This window comes from Chaetodon trifascialis, chromosome 8 (assembly GCF_039877785.1).
Source record: "Chaetodon trifascialis isolate fChaTrf1 chromosome 8, fChaTrf1.hap1, whole genome shotgun sequence".
Lineage (NCBI taxonomy): Eukaryota > Metazoa > Chordata > Actinopteri > Chaetodontiformes > Chaetodontidae > Chaetodon > Chaetodon trifascialis.
In genome coordinates this window covers 14,707,283-14,724,243 of record NC_092063.1, presented here as the reverse complement: position 1 = coordinate 14,724,243, position 16,961 = coordinate 14,707,283, and the positions used below count along the sequence as shown (strand labels likewise).

General features: G+C 43.4%; 3 protein-coding genes across 9 annotated transcripts in view; 2 read left to right on the top strand and 1 right to left on the bottom strand.

The window, feature by feature from the left end:
* The window catches only part of dip2ba (disco-interacting protein 2 homolog Ba), a 38,396-nt gene extending 31,539 nt beyond the window's left edge, over positions 1-6,857 (top strand). The window contains exons 25-38 of the mRNA XM_070968074.1: positions 727-807; positions 1,004-1,127; positions 1,233-1,354; positions 2,089-2,200; positions 2,606-2,715; positions 2,967-3,097; positions 3,232-3,400; positions 3,724-3,894; positions 4,312-4,373; positions 4,483-4,540; positions 4,669-4,743; positions 4,953-5,127; positions 5,318-5,441; positions 5,581-6,857. Of these exons, the coding sequence (XP_070824175.1) occupies positions 727-807; positions 1,004-1,127; positions 1,233-1,354; positions 2,089-2,200; positions 2,606-2,715; positions 2,967-3,097; positions 3,232-3,400; positions 3,724-3,894; positions 4,312-4,373; positions 4,483-4,540; positions 4,669-4,743; positions 4,953-5,127; positions 5,318-5,441; positions 5,581-5,833 (1,767 nt within the window). The 3' untranslated portion in view covers positions 5,834-6,857. The remainder of the gene's footprint in view (positions 1-726; positions 808-1,003; positions 1,128-1,232; positions 1,355-2,088; positions 2,201-2,605; positions 2,716-2,966; positions 3,098-3,231; positions 3,401-3,723; positions 3,895-4,311; positions 4,374-4,482; positions 4,541-4,668; positions 4,744-4,952; positions 5,128-5,317; positions 5,442-5,580) is intronic.
* Positions 6,858-10,676: 3,819 nt separating this feature from the next.
* LOC139335437 (transmembrane protease serine 11D) lies at positions 10,677-14,589 on the bottom strand. Its single transcript, XM_070969039.1, is given in 7 exon segments — positions 10,677-10,892; positions 11,024-11,171; positions 12,760-12,928; positions 12,931-13,022; positions 14,082-14,192; positions 14,194-14,248; positions 14,568-14,589. Coding segments are annotated over 7 exon segments (813 nt in total).
* Positions 14,590-15,439: 850 nt separating this feature from the next.
* scn8aa (sodium channel, voltage gated, type VIII, alpha subunit a) overlaps positions 15,440-16,961 on the top strand; it is a 43,419-nt gene continuing 41,897 nt past the window's right edge. For 3 of the 7 annotated variants that reach the window (XM_070967839.1, XM_070967836.1, XM_070967833.1), the window contains exons 1-2: positions 16,267-16,463; positions 16,589-16,638. The gene's annotated coding sequence lies outside the window, so the exon portion shown is untranslated. Of the gene's footprint in view, positions 16,639-16,961 lie in introns of all 7 variants that reach the window. The other 4 variants (XM_070967838.1, XM_070967834.1, XM_070967840.1 and 1 more) reach the window with 2 other exon arrangements.

Here is a 16,961-nt window from a genome sequence, read left to right as displayed (position 1 = left end):
ATTTTAATATAGCCGTCAGTGTGACACTGCTGTGTATTATGTTTGTTTGTCCAGAGAACATCATGGCGTGACCTTTATGTTGTTATTTTATGTGTTGCCCAATGTTTACTTGGCTTCTGCCTTTTAAAGGACGTCTTTGCTTTCCCGTCTTGTCTTTTTTGGACCTGTGCACTGGTCACTTCCTTATTGACACTCAAGAAACTAATAATAGACATTGCCCATGTATTTCACTGTAAAAAGATAGCGGGTTATCCCTTTGTTTAAGAAATAGTACACTCATTCACAAACCTCTTTTCCAAAATTGCCATGACCCTGTGTTTGAAAGGTCCGTAGCTTGTTAGTATTTGACAGAGCTCCTATTTGCCTCCTACCAGGTGCAGATGGTCCCAGCATGACCCTGCACTTGGCAAGACAGTCTTCTCCGGACACTCCTATACTCCTGTTGTCTGCTTGTGTGTCTCTGTGTGAGAGGTCAAAAGCATCACAGAGTATCTTTAACCATTCTTTAAAACGTGTTCTGGTCTTTAAGTCTGTTTTCACGGAGAGGATCGTTTATTTTTGGCTGGAGGCGAGCTTTTATGTGTTTTTATTTGTTAATCATTTTTAAATGGATTATTATTATTTGCCACTGACACAGCTTTGTATTATTTTTTTTTAAATCATGAAATGCATGCATCGTGTCAGTCCACCATTAATGTCACTGTGATGACACACTCTCTTCACCAGCACCAGTTCTTATCTGAAGCTCTGCAATGGAGGGCTCAAACCGACCCAGACCATGTCCTGTATGTGCTGCTCAATGCCAAGGTACAGGACGCACACACACACACACACACACACACACACTCATATTAATATGATAATGTTAAGACTCAAGGTGTCAGAGAAACATACTGTCACAATTACCACATGATTGTCCTTCTTCTCCCTTTGGTTGTGGTGCTGATGGCGATCCATTTTGTCGGGTGTGAGCTCAGTTGTACTTCCTCTCTTTTTGCTGTAGGGGGTGGCAGTGTGCACAGCCACGTGTGCTCAGCTGCACAAGAGAGCAGAGAAAATCACAGCTACCTTAATGGAGAGAGGAGGCCTCAACACGGGAGACAATGTGGTGCTGCTTTATCCCCCAGGTGAAAACACTGTCCTCCTCGCAGTAGTCGGCCATCTTTCCTTGTGTTTCCCTTTACTAAACTGTTTAGTTTGCCTGTGTTTGCGTTTGTCTCTTCTTTGTGCAGGTATTGACCTGATAGCTGCCTTCTATGGCTGCCTCTACGCGGGGGTCATCCCTGTGACAGTGAGGCCGCCCCACCCACAGAACCTGGCTGCTACTCTCCCCACTGTCCGCATGATCATCGATGTGAGTGCTCACTACCGGGACTGTCACCAAAATCAAAAAGCACATTTCCTGATTAATGGCGCCTCTGTTATATTTTCAGTGAAGCTTTACTGAAGCATAATAGATTAATTAATGCGCAGTTATGCAAGTATGACAAACAGTGCTCAGACCATCTTTGCATGAATCCGTCTTTGCCAGCTCTTTAAAGGGTCATTGCACCTAAAACTCAAATGGTTTCTGACTCGCCATGAAGATGTTTTATGTGATTTTAAAAAATGAGTTTTTAAAGGAACTGCTTCTGCTTCATTGCATCTTCAATTTTCACTGAACTATCTATCTAAAACAAAACACAATTATTCTGAGTTAGTTAATTGCTGAACACTACGAAATAGGTGTAATTTGTCAATATTAGCTCATTTTCAGGCACCGAAATATGTTTCATTTCCATCAAAAGGAGTGTGAGCATTACTTTCACTTGCACCACTCGAGCGATCTGTTATATTATTGAATTGCCCTAAAGAAAACAACCGAGTCCCTCCCAGACTCAGTGAAGTAGTTCTGCTGTTGACCCCTGTTACTGATTTCCCTGGAGAGAAGCAAATGCAATTGAATTTCACCTCGGGGATCAATAAAGTATAACAATAATGAAACGCTTTTATTTGAGTCAGACCTCAGACGGAGGATTTTTTACCAAATGTCACTGTTAAAGCCTGGCCGTGTGAATGAAGTTGTTTAATGGTTGCTTGGTGTTGCAGGTGAGCAAAGCAGCCTGCATCCTCACCACTCAGCCTCTCATGAGGATCCTCAGGTCCAGAGAGGCAGCCGCCAGCGTCAATGTGAAGACCTGGCCCACTATCATCGATACAGGTGCTGGACAGCAGCTTAGAGGCATTACCACATTTCTGTTGAAACTAAAACGCGTTCCCCCTCTGTTTGCTCTTTGCCGTGGGGAAACCTAATGGAGACTAAAAGCTACTCTCTGTAGTCCTAAACATGTTCACCAAGCATTCAGCCATTTCTTGAAATGGCAGTGCAGAGTGGTGCCGCATATGATGTGGGTGTGATGAGCTGAAAACTAATTTCCAGCTTTTTAAATGTGCAGTGAAACGGCACATTTGCAGCTGACATGATACCATCCTCCCACTCAAGCAAAAAACGCTGACCAATTATCAGGTCGTAGCAAACAGTAACACTAACAGTCGGACAGTGAAAGCGTGTGATTTATTTTGTCCAGTAAGAAAATAACCAAAGTCCGCTCGCCTCCTCTCCCAGATGATCTCCCCAGAAAGCGGCCTCCGCACATTTATAAGCCCCCAACAGCTGAGATGCTGGCCTACCTGGACTTCAGTGTGTCCACCACAGGCATGTTGACTGGAGTCAAGGTAAATTACTCTAATCATGCATATCATATATAACATGAGGCAATTTGTTTGATTCATTAGAGGCCAGAGGGACATGAAGTCCACCTCCACTCTTAAGTGTGTTTGAACTGTGTGTGTTGACAGGGAAAGATCCTCTGTGCTCACCTTGACTTTTAGCTTAAGACGTATGAGCATGATTTTACTTTGAAAGACAGTCGTGGTCCACTGTACTGTGAATGTCTGAAGACAGTTTTGTGTCTGTGTCTTGTCAGATGTCTCATGCTGCAGTCAGTACTCTGTGCCGCTCCATTAAGCTGCAGTGTGAGCTCTACTCCTCACGCCAAATAGCCATCTGCCTGGACCCGTACTGTGGCCTGGGCTTCGTCCTGTGGTGCCTCTCCAGGTAACAAACACACACACACACACACACACACACACACACACACACAGATTGAATATCATCTTTGACAACATGTTCATGTAAATGTGGCGTTGTTGCTGTAATGAGCATGGTTTTTGTTTTTTTTCTTGGCTCAGTGTTTACTCAGGTCACCAGTCCATCCTTATCCCTCCACTGGAGCTGGAGAGCTCGCTGCCTCTGTGGCTGAGCACGCTCAGTCAGTACAAGATCAGAGACACCTTCTGCTCCTACTCTGTCATGGAGCTGTGCACCAAGGGCCTGGGCACCCAGACAGAGATGCTGAAGGTCAGAATCACAGTCATGCACACCCAAAATACGCCTGCCACATGTGGCTCCCATTTGAAATGACTACACGGTCATTGCTGGAATGATAACGCCACAGGTATAAATGGGTTGCACAGAAGTCTTCTCTGCATCAAAGGCAATTAATAAACACCTGTTTAATTTAATCATTTAAAAATTCATGTTTGTATTTATTTTTTGGGCATTTTATAGTAATGAGGTGGCAATAGAGAGATGACAGGAAATAAGGATTCCCTCTTTTAAAGTCTTGAATCTTGTTGTTCATTGTCGCTCAATAACTAAACTGTAGCTGTGCTCATCTCTAGGCGCGGGGTCTGAATCTGTCGTGCGTGCGGAGCTGCGTGGTGATAGCAGAGGAGCGTCCCCGCCTCGCTCTCACGCAGTCCTTCTCCAAGCTCTTCAAAGATCTCGGCCTGTCGCCGCGCGCCGTCAGCACTGCCTTCGGCTCCAGGGTCAACCTGGCCATCTGCCTGCAGGTCGGTTTCATAAGGACACACATGCCTGTGAATATTCTCATTCATCCAGGTCATTGTAAGCTTCAGGGCATTCAATCGTTCGAAACTGGACTTTGTCAGTTTGTCTTGGATGAGAGGCGAAACGTCTTCCAAGACAAACTGACAAAGTCCAGTTGCGAACGATTGAATGCCCTGAAGCATAAGGACACACATGCTCTCGTGAGTTTGAGCTGTGTATTTTTCTGCAGTTTTACTCATAAACAATGTTAATTTTTCTTGATTGTTCTCTACAGAAATGTTTGCTCATGCCAACCTGAACGGTTACTGAATGATAGCAACCTATTGATAGTCTAAACGGGCCGGAAAACTTCAGCTTCAGTTGGATTTCTCATAAGAAATATTATTTCCTAGTGTTTCATTCCCTCTCTTTCTCCTCAGGGCACTGCTGGACCGGACCCATCCACCGTCTACGTGGACATGAAGTCTCTGCGCCACGACAGGTAAGACTGGAAACTCTTGTAACCAGAAGAAAGAGGACTGCAGCTGTCACATGATCCGCTCAGGTCAAATAGAATGATTCACACGCCGTCTTTTGTCCGTGTCCCTCAGAGTGAGGCTGGTGGAACGAGGAGCGCCACAGAGTCTTCCCCTCATGGAGTCAGGCACCGTAAGTATTGATTATTGACTGAAGAGGCTTGTGTGTGTGATGCTCACGCCGGCCACAGAACCGGAGTGGTTCTAGAAGTGGTTGTGTTATCCTTGAAGCTACACTCTCCTCTTATGCTCTCCTCTCAGATCCTTCCAGGAGTGAGGGTCATCATAGTCAACCCAGAGACCAGAGGCCCGCTGGGAGATTCGCATCTTGGGGAGGTGAGTGGGGCACAAAGGATCATGAGATGCTGATATTTAAACATTTCACCTCCTCATTTTCTTGATTCTGCAGCATATTGAGTGGTGTCACCTGCACAGATTGACGTGAGCACACAGAAGCAAACTAATCCACTCAGATTTTAGATGCCCCACCCAGAAAAACCAAACCCAGCAGGCTTCATTCACCTTTCTGTTCTGTCCTTGGTCAGATTTGGGTAAGCAGCCCTCACAGCGCCAGTGGCTACTACACCATCTACGGGGAGGAGAGCCTGCAGGCGGATCATTTCAACACCAGACTCAGCTTTGGAGAGCCCCACACTCTGTGGGCCAGGACGGGCTACCTGGGCTTCATTAAGAGGACTGAGCTGCTGGATGCAAGCGGGGGTGAGAGGACGTTAGCTGCTAACTGATTTGCTTCATTGCTCTCAATGTCAAAATACGACCAGACAAAGGGTTAGATGCCACAGCATAAACAGAATTTTGATTGTTTCACAGTATGTATTCTCATATCTCCCAACGCCAATTAAATCCACAACTAAAAATAATCAAATGCTTTCGTTCTTTTCTGCTGCAGATCGTCACGATGCCTTGTTTGTGGTCGGCTCACTCGATGAAACGTTGGAGTTGAGGGGTCTACGCTATCACCCCATCGACATCGAGACGTCTGTGTCCCGAGCCCACCGCAGCATCGCAGAAAGGTGAGCTTCTTCACTTAATGCAGGTTCATTTCATGCTACGTATTTTTCTTTGCACACTGAGAAAGTCGTGCAGTTGACACAGTAACACAGAGAATATGACTGAACTGTGTCCGGCTCCACCCTCCTCCTTGCTCCTCAGTGCCGTGTTTACGTGGACCAACCTGCTGGTGGTGGTGGCGGAGCTGAGCGGCTCGGAGCAGGAGGCCTTGGACCTGGTGCCCCTCGTCACCAACGTGGTCCTGGAGGAGCACCACCTCATCGTCGGGGTGGTGGTCATCGTGGACCCTGGTGTGATTCCCATAAACTCCAGGGGAGAGAAGCAGAGGATGCACCTGCGAGACTCCTTCCTGGCCGACCAACTGGACCCCATCTACGTGGCCTACAACATGTGATCGCCCGTCGCCAACTGATGACAATGCAGAAAACTGAGCCAGGCTCTGACATGAGGGAGAATTATTTGGGCTGCGTTCAGTAGCGACCCCAAGGTTAAGCCTCAGACACAGATTCAAAACACCAAACAATGTGGGAATGCAAGTACTGCAACAAGAACGTGCTTCCCTCTTCTTTGCTTCCACCTGCTTAATCGCTGCAGTCCAGGTTCACTTCGATTTCCACTGAGGGGGGAAGGATGTTTTTCTTTCCTCATCATCCATCTGTCAGCTGGAGGAAATCTGATCTTCATCCTCTCCGTGCATCCCACTTCTCCCTCATCACTCCGATTCATGTTTTTTAAAGACATTTTAATGACGTACTTTGATCAAAGAAAGAAACCCTCCCCTCTTTCCATTCCTTGGTTTTTATCCTGAACATTCATCCTCGTGTGCTTCTTTTCTTTCTTTCTTTCTTTCTTTAATTTAACCCCCCCTCCATTCTTGAAGGCAGGATGGTGCACCGGAACTGCTGAGAGGAGCTGGAACTTTCCCCTCTTGCACTTTAAGTCCTCGCACCTCTGAGTCCACTTCCTGTCTCACCTGCCTCAAGGGGACACTGCCCCCCGTGTTTGATGCTTTCACAAGAGCAAATCCACATCAGTATTAAAAAAAAGTGCCACCAGCAAGTGCAGCCCACAGGGCCGGTCCTGACATGTCACCTTCCTCCCAGGTGCACCGTGGCTTCCACCTCCTGTCACATCCTGTGTTTTGCCAGCAGGCGTGCTGCCGGCGTTCACACGTTACAAAATGTCACTTGAATTCTTTGTTGGTGTGGGAAAAGAAAGACTCGCGTCATACACACACAAACGCGGATTTTAAAGATGACGATTTGGGTGTGAGTAGGAGTCGGCCGATTAGATAGTTCTTAAGATTGTGAAGTACTAATCATTTTTTCTAAAAGCACCGATTTTCAGAAGACGAGCTGAAGCTATGCCTGGTGTTTAGGTGTGCATGCTAATTTGGAGTGCCGTCAGTGTCAACATGCAAAAAAAAAAAAAAAAAAAAACCTGTACAAGCCAAGGAGTGGCGCAGCAGTGGGTGGGGTAGCCCAGCTGAATATTTAGGCAGAGCTCAGCCCCGGTTTGTGCCTTTCATGTGTTCGCGTTACATTCAACTCACAGCGCTGAAACGCTCTTCTAACCATCTGAATGTCAAAATACTCTGATTGTATTTTCTCATCCAGCTACCCAGAAATGACATATGGCATTGGTTTTTTTTTTTTTTTTTTTTTTTTTTTTGGATAACACAAGCAAAGTACTGGAAAAAAAAGAAACCAGAAAGATGTTTTTTTCATCCAGATGATTATAAGAGTCTGTGAGGATTCAGTTGTTAAATCACCTTCATGATAATTAGCGCTGTGAGATGAATGTAACAGCAGACGCTGGGAGAGGCGCAAGCTTGTCATGACTTGACAAAAAAAAATAAAAAATTCAATTTAAGGTCCACTTGCTCCAGAGCTTTTGAGCATGTCAGTCAGTCTTCAGCAGCAGACTCCTCAGAAAAGTGCCCTGAGTGGAGGAAGCTTTGAACATCTAGAGTTCATGACGAGCTGCTGAGGACCATGTGGGACATCTGAAAGCTCCAGAAGCAGCCAGTAAGGAGACTTTGAGTTGACCTTCAACAGAATGAAATTCACTTTTTCCTGGCTTGACCTGAAGTGAGCCGCTAGCTTTCAGTCTGTGTGTCGTTTCCCTTGTTAAAGCAAAAGAGCATCCTTCATTTAATGTTCGCGTCACCGTCGATTAGATTAACGTAGATCATCAGAAGGCAAGTCAGTGCCTTTTTACAGCGCCGTCGTGACGTTTAGGATCATGGACTGTTGAATTTCTACAAAAAAAAAAAAAAAAGAAGAATGAGGACAAAACTTTGCCTTACTTAAACCTGTGGAACTTCAGTACTTTTTACGCTTAATCCCTCATTTCTAGCTGTACTATTACTGTATTTAAAGAAGTATTCCACCATTTTTCACACGTGGAATCAGGCCGGTTTATAACTCAAAACACACTCATATCACATTTTTTAAGGGGGGGGGGGTCTTGTTCTTTTGCAAAGACATTTGCAGTCATGCCTTTCTCATTTCATCATCAAACCAATTCTTTGTGAATGTCTGTAACACTGAAAAAAAAAAAAAAAACAATTAGGAATGAACAACAATCAGTAACAACCCATGATTTAAAAATGGCAGAATCCTCCCTTTGTAAAAGAATGGAGGCGATCAATGAGGGTCAGGATGTTGTCTGTATACTGCATTTAGAGGTCAAATACTGTATTACTGGTGTTAACGTGTACATGGATATGAACTTTGTCGATAAAAACTTGACTGATTTTTCATACTTGACAGCATTTTTCTGCATTGTTAATTTATCACATTGCAAACGAGAAAGGGTTCAGATTATTTTGGCAGGAACGATGTGCACTTTCCCAATATCATTTTATGTGTGTGTGTGTGTGTGTGTGTGTGTCCATGAGGGAGTGTGTGTGTGACTGTCCACTTTAACAGTGATATTTGGCTTTTCTGGTGCAACAAGGTTTGTCTTTTGTAAGAAAATGATCCCAGAATATTGAACCATGTTTTTTTTTTTGTTTTTTTTAAATTCTTGTTTTTTATGTCGCCTCCACTGTATTTTAATTCTTTCCATTCAAAATTGGGATCAAATATATTTTATAGGGGTTTCATCAACATTTTCCTGATGTGATCTTTTCTTTAAAACTGCACAACTTCTGCAAACAGCTGGTTTGATTTGGAAGCAGCTTGACACACTGTACAGTACAACGCATCAATAAACCACTTGTCGCTCAGTGACGGACACTGAGGACACGATGCGAGCCAGTATCTGGGTTAGAGCTACTCGTGAATAACAAAGTGAAGCTTCTGAGCTCCTGTGTAATAACTGCTTTGTTGCTACTGTTTCACTCCGACAAATTTTAATAAAGTTTTATAATTTCATGTTGGCCTTCAAGCCTTTTCAATAGACATTGGTGCTATTCAGTAAAGGAAAGTTGGCAGACTTTTGTCCTCCAATGTCATAACAAAAGGTGGTTTCTTCCTGGATGCCCTTATTGTGTGAAAATAAGTCATTCTTTTTCCATGCCAACATTTTCCACGATTTCACTCTCTCTTTCTCTCAGTTCGAAAACTGTTGGTCATCACCGGTTTTCATCAGCTCTGATGAAAACCTTCTCAACAGGCAACTCAACATGGACAACTCCACATATCTGCCATTTCCATTTTAATATTTATTTGAGTTCATGTTGTCGTGCTGTGAGGAATGGCGTACGTTTCAAACCTCGAAAGTTATTCTAAGCACAAAATGTACATGTGAGGTAATGAAATTAGGATCTTTCACACAAAACAACTCAAGGGCCCACAATGTATACCTCAACGACTGTCTGTTCACTATGCATTGTCGAGCTGCAGCAAAGACATTCTGAACTAGTCAATGGTGCGATAACTTCTAACAACATGTCTTACTTGACAAAAACACTGTCACACTGTCATTGGATGTGTTTCATGTCAAATAAAAAAATCCTTTGTCAGAATTTCCGGTGCTTTCTTTTCCTTTCTTTTCCTCTCTGGAAGCTTCAGGAATCAGCTGCTGCATCCAAGAAGGCTCATCGTCCTTCCACCAGGGGTCAGTCTAACTACTTCATCTGCACGCAGGAAACGGGCTCCCTCTGATGCCCTCTCAGCCCCGTTTCTGTCGATGTTAGTCAGAAATATTCCCATCTTGAACACCATATTCACTTGAGCTTCTCACTTCATATTTAAAGAGAAAATGAAAATAGTTCTTATCTCACAGCATTTACTAAGCTTAGTGCTTTTGCATGTTTTATTTATCCTATTTGCTACAAATCACACAGACTTTACATCTAAACTAAGCATTGTGCAGACCATGCTTTTGTGTTTTAAATGTTTTGATGCAGTATTATTGGTGCATGGTGATGCAGTTTCTTTGCAAATTAAATTGAAAAGTCTGCACTGCTTTATGCAGGACTTTGACAAAAGATAAAACAGACTTAACAAAGTTAATTCACACAGTAAGCAACACTTTAATAAACACACACACAGAAATAAATGTCGATGTTCGCTGCAGTGTAGAAAATAATAGATTATTGATCATTTTTGGTTGCAACTTATTACGTGTGAATGTTTCGTTTCTTGTACCGAAATTGTTCAAACTGTAAGTTTTTAGGTCAGAGGTCTGTGAATTGTATTTATTTCACTAAGATCTGAAACTTTCATGCAGCGTGAATAATTCCTTAACTTATTGGGTCACAGCAAAATGTAAGATTTGTTAATAATTTTCATGCATGCTCTTCCTGTGTAGACCACAATTTCCAGTGTTTCTGGATGACAGGACCTGAGGCACTGGTTTAAAAATCTTAAAATATAGAGTACATTAAATATTCAGGATGAACTAATATTACATAATAAAAGTTTACCATTAAAAAACTCAGCTAATCTGCTTTATCAGGACCGTGAGAGTTTGATTGAAACAGTACCTGCTGTGCTCTGTGCACTTCCTGTGACAGAATATACCGCATTCACGTTGAACACTATTACTCCAAGTAAGACACTGATTGAGAAACTTAGATTTCAAGACCATTAAACAAGCTCTTGTACATCTAAAAGGCTAATCGCACCAACCAGTAATGATGCTACACTAAGAAATAATGCAAAAAGATTTTGAAAAAATTCCAGGTTCATGATAAAAGTAACATTTCATGTCTAATCCAGATGGCTACATCTAAACAGTCTGAAGTGTGGCAGTGATATTTATTGCTGGCAGACTGTCTGCATGTTTCAGAGCAGATCTGAGATCAGCCTTGTGCTCAGTCTGTGTGCAGGAGACACTGATGCTGTCTGACTTGTCTTCAGCCAACCTGCAAACCTGCTGGTTCTGGCGTCCACCTCCGGCCTCTGAGGAGGTCCACACTCGTCTCCGAAGCTCGTCACTTGGACGACATAAAACCTCTCGTCGTGCTCACTGTAACACTGCAGGGGCCCCCCACTGTCACCCTGAGAGACACACACACACACACACACACACACACACACACACACACACACACACACACACACATACAGTGGCCATCTCTTGTTGAAATCTGTCGCCTGTATTGAGTTTAAAAATGTCTAACATTCATCACCTGACAGGCATCAGCCGCCCCGCTCTCCATCCAGATCATGTTCTCAGTGATGAAGCCGTTGTACCATTTGATCAGGTTACATGTTTTCCTGTCAATGAGCTCCACCTCAGCTTCCTGCTTTCTGTTCATCAGCCTGCCCACAGTGTACGCCAAAATGGTATTTACGTCAAGGGATGCTACATAGTCACTTACAAAGAGTCAATAAAACATACATTAATATTTCACAGAGTGATGAGCAGTTATATCCGAGAGAGGCATTTAAAAACAAAGGGAAAACACTTCACTTAAACCCCCCCAGGTGGCATTTCTATGCAATTTAGAAGTATTCAATAAATGATTCAGAACTCTTTCATGTAGTTAATGTTGATACAAGTGTCAGTTAATGTATATGTCAAAAATGATAACTTCTCCTGAGGGTATCCATAGGTGGAGGATGGTCTATAAACAAATAATAATAAATAATATAAGTCTTCATGGGAGTGAAGAGTTAGAGTTGGTGAAACTACATTAATAAATGGTCTTTCATTTCATTTAAAGTGTTGCTATTAAGAGGTGAAATTACACATTTCCCCATTTAGAAAGTTGAATTCATAGGTTTTGCCACTACAACCTTACCTCATCTGGTATGACCAGTAGCTTATGGCGGCTAATGTAAGCTGACTGTAGATACTGCTGTGTGCTTGACATTAAATTGAGTCTTCTCTCGAAAATATCTTTAAGCGCAAACTTGCCTTTATGTGCAAAATCTGCAGCTGCAAATGTTGATAAGTCGTTGATAAAGAGTTGCAGGTTCTACTTTACAAAATAAGCTGTCAAGCCTGCAGCTTTTAAATGCTGAGTCATTAATAAATGATGTTTGGACCAGATGCTCTGCAGCCCTCTTAAAGACGGATCCATTTTAATTTATATTACAATTTATTACTAAGGTGCAAAGCATCAATAAATGATTAATTAAGCTTTCATAAACGGCATCTGACATTTGATATATGGCATCAGAAGACTGTTATTGCTTTTCTGAAGATATCTCTAATGCTTGCAGTCCTCACTGACTGTTTACTTTGATTTTGTAATCATGGTTTATATATTTGTAATCATGCTGCTCTTGGTCAGGTCTCCCTGAAAGGAGAAATCCACAGATGAAGTCCGTTTACAGGTCTTGGGTCTTGCCTATGTGAAAACAGCTGTATAGTCGTCTGTGGCTCCAAAGGGAGCTGCATGAAGTCTGATGAATATTTGAGGCTGATGACTACAAATTTAAAAATGAAATAAATTTGGGGGTTTGGAGTTAGAAAGAAGTGAGCTCACCAGAGCTCTGTAGTTGGCTGGTCATCTATGCTTGAGGCTAGAAGCTACATTAGCTGCTACAAGCACAACGCATCCAAATCTGTGCAGTTGAGTGAAGTGAGTCAAGGTGCACTGTGGGAACAAGGAGGAAGAGTGTGTGGAATAAAAAAAAAGACCACATCTCTGGTGATGCTACACTAATGTTGATATATTTTTTCAAATGTCCGCCATGAGTCCAACAATGTTTTAAAAGGGCAATGCTAAAAATAGATTCTTAATTTTAGAGGACTTCTTGGTTAGATAAAGGTTATGTATCTTGGTGTAAAGTGGTACCCTCTCCCTCCCCAGTTCGTCAGGGACGCTGGCAGAGATTCAGTGCCTCGCTCACTTCAACATGAAAGGTCACCATCATGCTGCAGAATCAATGCCTTTTTCCACCAACCTTTGGAATACGTGCTCCCCATCCACTGACGAAGCAGCGGCTGAAGCTGAGGATCAACTCATGAGTCACGTTATGAGGAGTGCAGATTGGTTGGACATGGTCAGTGAAGTTGAAGGGAGAGCTGAGGAGCACGAGCGTCAGGTCATTGTCAGACGTGACGTCATTGTAGTCCTCATTTTGACGTCACTGATGGAGCGGGTCTGGGCTGGATCTCCTGCAGCGGATAACTCACAAAGTCCTGCCACCACACGGAAATGGTGTCTGCCAATCCTTCTGGACACAAAACACAGTAATTGACTCTGACTGCTTTGTTTCTTGTCCACTCTCATCCAGCAATGCCCTTTTCCTTTACAGGCCAGCTGTCCATTTCCCATCTTAAACAGCACATAAAGTTTGGTCTCGTCAGTTCCTGGGAACTAGTGTCCTTTATTGTACAAATAAAGTTGAATGCACATATTGTATAAGTACCTGTTCTTGCTATATCTCTATTTGACTTTAACATCCTAATGAACATATCTTTACAAATAAGCATGCATCCCTAACAGGCACATTGAGGAAACGTCAAACATGAACTCAGAGGTGAGATCACACTGCGACAGCACTGGATCAAACTGGGCTGAATCACAGCTGCGTTTCTCAGTCTAAATTCATGGTTGTTTAGTCTCCAAGGGTCTCAAAACTGTAACTGTGCCATTTGTTATAGGTAAGGTGTGTTTTGCACCACCAGCTTCCCTCTATCACTACATTTAACACAAGTTTTATTTCTCTTTATGACCAACGAAACTTCCAATAGAGATCAAACTGCTGACCTCTGTGTCAATGAATGCTATCAGACATCTGCTCATTTCGATCACACAACCACTCACAGATTCTTTTTTGTACTTCTGTTTAGCAGGACTTGGTGACATATATTTATTTTTTCTCTTTGCGCATGTGATGGCCCACAGACATGCTGGACCTCTGCTTGCACCCAGGACCCCCGATAGTAAATCCAGGTGCACCTCATTATGTGTGATGCACATATACTGTGTGTATTTCATATTCCTGTTACTGCTTCTTGAAGACTTTGTTGTCATGACCTTCACATATTAAATAGATGTGCAAGTTTTCTTAAAACCATCGCACCCAGGTTTCATGTTGTTAACTTAAAGGTGCCAGACTTTATAGATGGAAATTGCTCTTAACTGGCATTTGACCTCGTAACTGTCAGCTTTGCATCTGTTTTTACATTTGATTATTTCCCTTCAGAATCAAAGATCTCTACAGTGTGTTTGTCTCAACTTTGTGCACAAGCACAGAGTGAGTTATATAAGCAGTGTAAGAGATGCTGACAGGTATTTGAAGAAGCAGTGTGAGGCAATGAGCACCCAGACGATTGTCCCACCACAGTGGTGCCTGGATAGCATCTGGATGCTGAGCTGCCAGGGCCACGCCCCCTCAGGGGCCTCCCCCTATATGACACACACCTGGGGGGCCGACCAGGGTCTGCTGTCCGCAGCCTCACAAACACAATCAAATAAAGTTTCCATGTAATTTTTGAAATGACAACCTGTTATTTACATTGCTGGAGGCGGGGGTGTGACAGCATGCAGTGAGTACAGTATGTGACCCTGCCAAGTTCTAAATTAACATGAGATGAATCTGACTTATTTCTGAAACAATATGTGAATTAATCAATTAGTCAGTCAACAGAAAATCAGTGACAACTAGTTCGATAACTGATGCAAATGAATTGTTTGACTTTTAGTTAAGTCGGGAACGTGCGCGTCCTTCAGAGAGGCTGTTGACAGCCGTGTTCAAAGACAGACGGCAGCTCACCTGGAGGTGACACCAGGAGCATGCCTGGGTACGTTGTGCTTACTTCAAGTTTTACTTTTGGGCTGAAACCAGTTAAATGTTTATTGGTTAGCGTTAAATGCTGAAATGTAACGTTGGTGTAACAGCAGCACAAACACAGTCAGCAGACTGACTCAGTAATGTCAGGTAGCTATGCAACAATATGGAGGCTGTAGCTAAGTGTGCTAACGTTAGCCACCATAAGCTAACAGACAGTCTGCGCGTAAAAGAGAAACTATGGAGTGTGTGTGACGAGCAGGCAGCCTGAATTATTGCTCATGAATTCAAATTCTCGTTATTTTTTTCCAGAAGCGTCACTTAAACTATCAGGAGGTGGAAGAAAGAGTGGCTCTATTTAACGCTACCTTCAAACTTTTTTAACTCCTCAAGAGGACTCCTCAAAAACACATATTTTGACGTTGTTTGTGGGTAAAATTTAGCGACTTGTATGGTCACATATCTTAACAGGCCACATATGTATTTGTCTCACATGACAAATTTCAGTTAGCATCTCCGCTTTTGGAGAAATCTTTCTCAGAGTCTGTATTAAGTGACTTGACCATGACTTCACATACTCAGGCTAGCTAACAGTTAGCTCAGCTACTTTGTAAGGGCCACCGCAGGTAACTGAATATTTCATTTAAATGTTGACAGAATCAGCAATCTACTTCTGAAATGTACAAACAAAACAGTGTCCATTCACTCTCTCTCTCTCTCTCTCTCTCTCTCTCTCTCTCTCTCTCTCTCTCTCTCTCTCTCTCTCTCTCTCTCTCTCTCTCTCTCACACACACACACACACACACACACGCACACACACAGATTTCATAAAGGCAGAAAACAGGGGGCAGGTTAGCAGATTAGGAGCTGCCTGTTTGCACATTAATGTGTCTGTTAAAGAGCAGAGTGGGGCAGGGGGGCAGCAGGCTGATGCAGAGGCTGCTCATGAAATAGTTTGAGAACAGATGCTCCATGTTTCAAAATATGTCCATGTCACTGTCATCGATGGAGTTAGATGGTCATTGAATGCAACACGGTATGTTTTAAAACAGAAAACGTTATTTTAGGTGGCGTAAAAGGGTATTTTGCATGATCTGACACATGCAATATTTTGTTTATCTCTTTCCGTGCGTCGGGGGCCTTCTGGAAGCTTTCTCTGGCTGAATGACAGCCAGTGAATTCCTGCACTTCAAACTCACCGCACTGAGCTCACAGTGAGTCGATGCGTTTTGTCAGAAAAAGCTTGCGCGTGTTTTCTGTGCACAGTCTGAGCCAGGCTCCTCTCTGAGCCCAGGGAGCTGCGTTTTAAGCGCACGCCGAGGTGTGGAGGCTGCAGGCCTAAATGACCTTTACGATTTTACGAAACGCACTTGCCGACACTCCCTTACATTCTGCTGAGAGTCATCAATTATGCAGGGAAACTGCTCGCACTGAGGGGGAAGATAGCAGCAACAATATGGCGACAACCGCAGTTTCTCCCCAATCTCTCCCACATCTGCAGTCCTGCTACGGCTTTCTGGATTCATTGTAACGCTTACAAAGTGAGTACCTTTCATTTCTAATCGTTTGTGAAAGCGGTGCGTGTGTTGTTGGGTGAAGGCAGATTTTTCTCTCTGTCGGTATCCTTGCGTAAATGTCGCAGAGCTGCACACTGCCCCGCATCTTCTTTTTTTTTTTTTTTTTTGGAGCGGGATGGAAGAGGTTGTCTGCGTTTGCTGAGCATCCATCGGCTGGACCAGAGCAGGGATAGGGAAAGAAAGACGAGATTATCAATCAATCGATGTCGATCGCGAGGAATTTATCGGATTAACTATTTCGTCGAGCATCCGAGGCACTGATTAGACCTTTGAGAGAGAAAATGCCTCGTAGGGTAGGCTTCAGGTAGGGCGCCGTCTGACTGCTCTAGCCCCCAAAACGCAAAAAAAAGAAAAAGAAAGGAAAGCCAACTAACGATTTTTGTCAAATTTAGTCTGTATTTTTGCTTTTGTTTACCATCTGGACTGCAGGATGACACACTTGAAACACCATACGGCTTCGGAAAAGGGGCTGATGCTATGTGAGTAGCCTGATCCTCATCCTATCATCAATAGCCAAGAAATGCACGTTCCTCCAGGTGATTTTGGTGTGGCAGCATCATAACTGCTCTCTAATCGTCTCATTTCTCGTGTTTTATCTCATATCGCAGCCTGTGTGTGTGTTTTATTCCGCTGTCTGGCGTCATACTCTGGGCTATCTTGTGCACAGATAGAGCCCTTATTGATTTGGCAGCCGACATGGCTTCACGGGTGTGGTGCAGATCCTTCAAGGCAACGCGCAAAAACGCACAGATTATCCCCGAAAAAAATAAAGAAAAATCAACCGTGTTTGGCTTTCTGCTGA